The following is a 3,821-nucleotide window of genomic DNA, read 5'->3' on the forward strand; positions in this document are numbered from 1 at the left end:
TGTATAATCACCTCCCTCCCTCACCATCCAACCCTGGTTTACTAACAGAGGAAGAAAACCAGTCATTGTGATATTTCATACTGCATGTGAAATAAGTCTGGTAAGCTGGTGGTAGCAGGTTTTGTGGTGTAATGGTTCAAGGTTATTAGATAAATAGTACACTTTTTGACTGGAAAAGGCTAAATAGTTATTTCAGTACTACACACCTTCCATATGACTTGATAGCCAAAGAGGTTTTGTATGTAAAGCAATAAGCCGGGTTAACTGCCTATAAGCCTGCTTTGTTCAAGTGGTTTTCCTTAAACTTACAAAAGGACACAAATTTTTGGCTGTTTTTCTCTTGTACTGCAGTTGGTGTTGGCAGGCGTTGAGAGGTGACTATCTACAGCCTAGATCATGGTAACTCTTAAACATTAAGATGATTGCTTACCTCTTTGTCTTCTCTTCCGTAGCTATTGCCTTACAGGGCTAGCCCAAAAATAAAAACCCAGCATTAAAAATTAATTGTGGAGTACTGTATTTCAAACAAGGCTTGATTAAAAAAGCTGCTTAAGTGTGGATTTTTATGTTGCCTTAACAGACTAAATTAGTCCTGTCTTCTTTAGATGTCTTTCTGGAGATACATATATATATATATATGCTATTGTAAGTGTCCTAGAATCTTAATGTTCAATGTTAAGCAATTTAAGGTTTTACAGAGTGCATAGTTAATGCAGGTGACCACTTACACATATAAATCTGCTTTAGTGGACTAGTAATGTGCATTTTGCCTGCTTCCCTCCACACCTTCACCCCATGGAATTTTTAAATGTTAAATTTTGCCTTTTGTAGGTGCATGTAATTTTAAGATGTTTAGATAGACTGTGGGAGCCTGTCTGCAGAAGTGCCAGAGACGGAGTAGTTTCAGCTTAAAGCAGCATTAAGTGTGTGATGGCAAAGCAATAGGAAGTTGTACAGCAGTGAGTTGCTACAAGAGTCACCTTTCTAATGACATGAAGGCTTAGGCTTGAAGTTTCTTCATCCAGACTTGTTGTTGAGAATGTTGGGCTGAGTAACAAGAGTTAGGCTTTTTGCTGCAGGGTGAATATTAGAAAGCATTATGAGCTTGTACAGTCTTTTACACCATTATGGGAATTTAAGTCAGCTATCAGATTCGAAAGGAGAACTTTTTACATATTTGAGATTATGAAAAGGTATAGAAAATTTTTTTTTGTACAGTGTAAAAAGAGGCACTGTCTTGCAGTTAGAATGTTTTTTTTTTTGAGGTGGTGGTTTTGTTTTCTCCTTTGAAAGCATTGTTATGTGACTGTAGAATGATGTCTGTTGTCTTCACTGGCAGACTTTATATCCATCACTGATTGTTGCAGGGTATCACAAAAGATATCTTTGGTCCAAAGAAAATATCCCTGAAAGATATTATCAGATATTTCAATAATTAGATCATTGGGTTATCAGAGCTTTAACATGGCATGCATGTCTAGTTGTTGACTTTTTAGCTTATGATGGGGTATACATAAGATTACTGTGTTCATGGGTTGCACTTGCAGCAATGCACATCCAACTGCAGGTCTAGATGTAGATACTGCATTTCTACCTCTGCTGGCCTGATCTGGAAGAGATGGCAAAACATTTTATTGCCTGAACAGTGCAGACTCCACCCTGGAATTTTATCTTTGAGAAAGTAAACTTATAAAATACATAATATTATATTAAAAAAGCATGCGCATGCATTCAGCATGCACATGTGTACTGTTTAGTGCATTTGTCCTGAGAGCAGTCCTGCAGCATAGGTTGTCTGTACCTCAGGATGGTTCAAGTAAAACCTTATGTATTTGTATCAAAGTAAGAGGTTTTATTAGGCTGCTCACAGTTCAGAGATTGAAACTAGACACCAAAAGTGTGCTTCAGGGTGAGGATACCATAGCTAGTTTTAGGCAAAGTAAAATATGAAAAACTTATTTAAACTGTGTTCACTTTGAACATGAGGTTTGTAGCTGCAGAAGTCATTCCCACTTGGTTCAGACATAGTCCCCTACAGGAGTGCTGAAAAGTTGCCTTTTATTGGATTTTAGGGGACATCAGAAACTTGTGTCGTAAGAGGAGCACATATTAAAAGTAAATTTTGCTTGCCTGTATAATGCCATTACATTCTAGTGTCCCTGAAGCATTAGTAAGTTTTGCAGTGTTGGTATTTTTTATCAAATTTCCTGAATAAAAGATGTTGCTGGAAAGCTGAATTAAATAATACATCTTAATACATTTTATTACTTCAAGCCAATATGGGCCGGTGGTGTTTATTAACTCAATATTAATTTTGTTGCGATGTACATTCTTTCTGTAAAACAACAACAGCAAAACCCATGTTCAGCGAGAACTTCACCATTCAGCTTTGTCAGCAGTGCCAGCGAGCTGAAGAAGTGTTTATGTTCTTGAGCTAAATCTTTACCCTCCCTTGCAGGCATTTGTGAACCTCTGTTCTCCTTTTTTGCTTTCCTACTTTAAACAGCTGTCTTTACAGAATCATTTATTCAACTGACATATGTGCATATGCCTTAGAATAGCAATATAGTTCTTCAATGTGTAACAGAAATCTAATAGTTTTGTTTATGGTCCTGAAATCTTTGCAAAGTGCTGTGAGTAAGGATATGATGTAGTTATCATGCTCAGTTTAGATCAAACAGAAGAGTAAAAAATTGGGTGATTTAAACGCTGAAGTCCCCTATAATAGGATATGGAGGTTTACACCATAAGCAAGTCCTAGGTGAGACACTGGAAAAAAAAACCTGAAAACTGTCGGTGGAGTAGGTAATTGGCTCTCTCAATATTATTTCAAACTATGTGAGGTGATGCATTTCTTTAAAATGGTTGCTTATTCCATCATGTAAAATGATGGATATATAATTAGCAGTCACACAGAACAGTACGGGTTTATATAAAATGAGTGTGGTCTTACTTCGGGCAGCAGAGCAATTCATTCCAGCTGCAGTAACAGATCATGTCACAGCCCTTCCCTTCCCTTCCCAAAAATGATTTTGCAGACCATCATCGATTTGGCGAAGGTTCTCTGTGCCATCGGGCATGCTGTCACAGCTGTGGTCTTTGAGGGCTCTCCGGTAACAAGAAGGATGCCGGGAAGGTGCCGCAGGGGTACCCAGGAGGGTGCTCAGCAGAAGCAGCACTGAGACCATCTTCATTTTTACCAAGCTTCCTGTGGCAGGGTGCTAAAGAGAAATAAGGTACATGACCCCGGTATAGCTGCTGAATAGATCCCCCAGTTTGCTCTCTGGCTTGCATCTCTCTGTTGTCATTTTTTCCTGTGAACTTTTAGAGGTGCTTGAGCCTGAGTGCTGGAGAGTGTTTTCTCCTAGGAGGTAAATAATATTGCAGCAGAATTGATATTCATTACTTTCTGTACAACCTTGGGAATCCTTTCATTGGGAATTGGAGCTTCTGTTGCTGGCAATTTTGTTGTTTCTGTGGCCTCTCACCTTGAGAAAATTGCTTTGAGCTGGCTATGTTCTCTCAGTGGTGTGAGTGACTCTATCGATTGCTACTAAAGCAGGGGAAAAGGTCTGGCTGTGTTTCCTTGCCTTCCTCGCTGTGTTGCTTCTCCAAACAGGAGTCACTCACATAAAAATAATACTATCTTTCCCCATCAAAGTTGTGGAAAAAATGTATGCTGACTGAATGCTCCAACATGGGCTGCTGGAGAAGCTGAAGCATTAACAACAGCAAGGAGAGCTGAAGCTCTCTGCAGGGCTGCCAGGTGCCACTGTCCTGGACTGCAGGCTCTGGTATGATACTTCATTACTGAGAATTTC

General features: G+C 39.2%; 1 protein-coding gene across 1 annotated transcript; it reads right to left on the reverse strand.

The window, feature by feature from the left end:
* Nucleotides 1–983: 983 nt before the first annotated feature.
* SCRG1 (stimulator of chondrogenesis 1) lies at nt 984–3,295 on the reverse strand. Its single transcript, XM_062616914.1, is given in 3 exon segments — nt 984–1,406; nt 2,954–3,015; nt 3,018–3,295. Coding segments are annotated over 3 exon segments (294 nt in total). The 5' UTR covers nt 3,195–3,295; the 3' UTR covers nt 984–1,351.
* Nucleotides 3,296–3,821: the final 526 nt, after the last annotated feature.

The sequence above is a fragment of the Pezoporus occidentalis genome, unplaced genomic scaffold (assembly GCF_034315485.1).
Source record: "Pezoporus occidentalis ecotype Australia unplaced genomic scaffold, CSIRO_AGI_Poc_V1 ctg1, whole genome shotgun sequence".
NCBI lineage: Eukaryota > Metazoa > Chordata > Aves > Psittaciformes > Psittacidae > Pezoporus > Pezoporus occidentalis.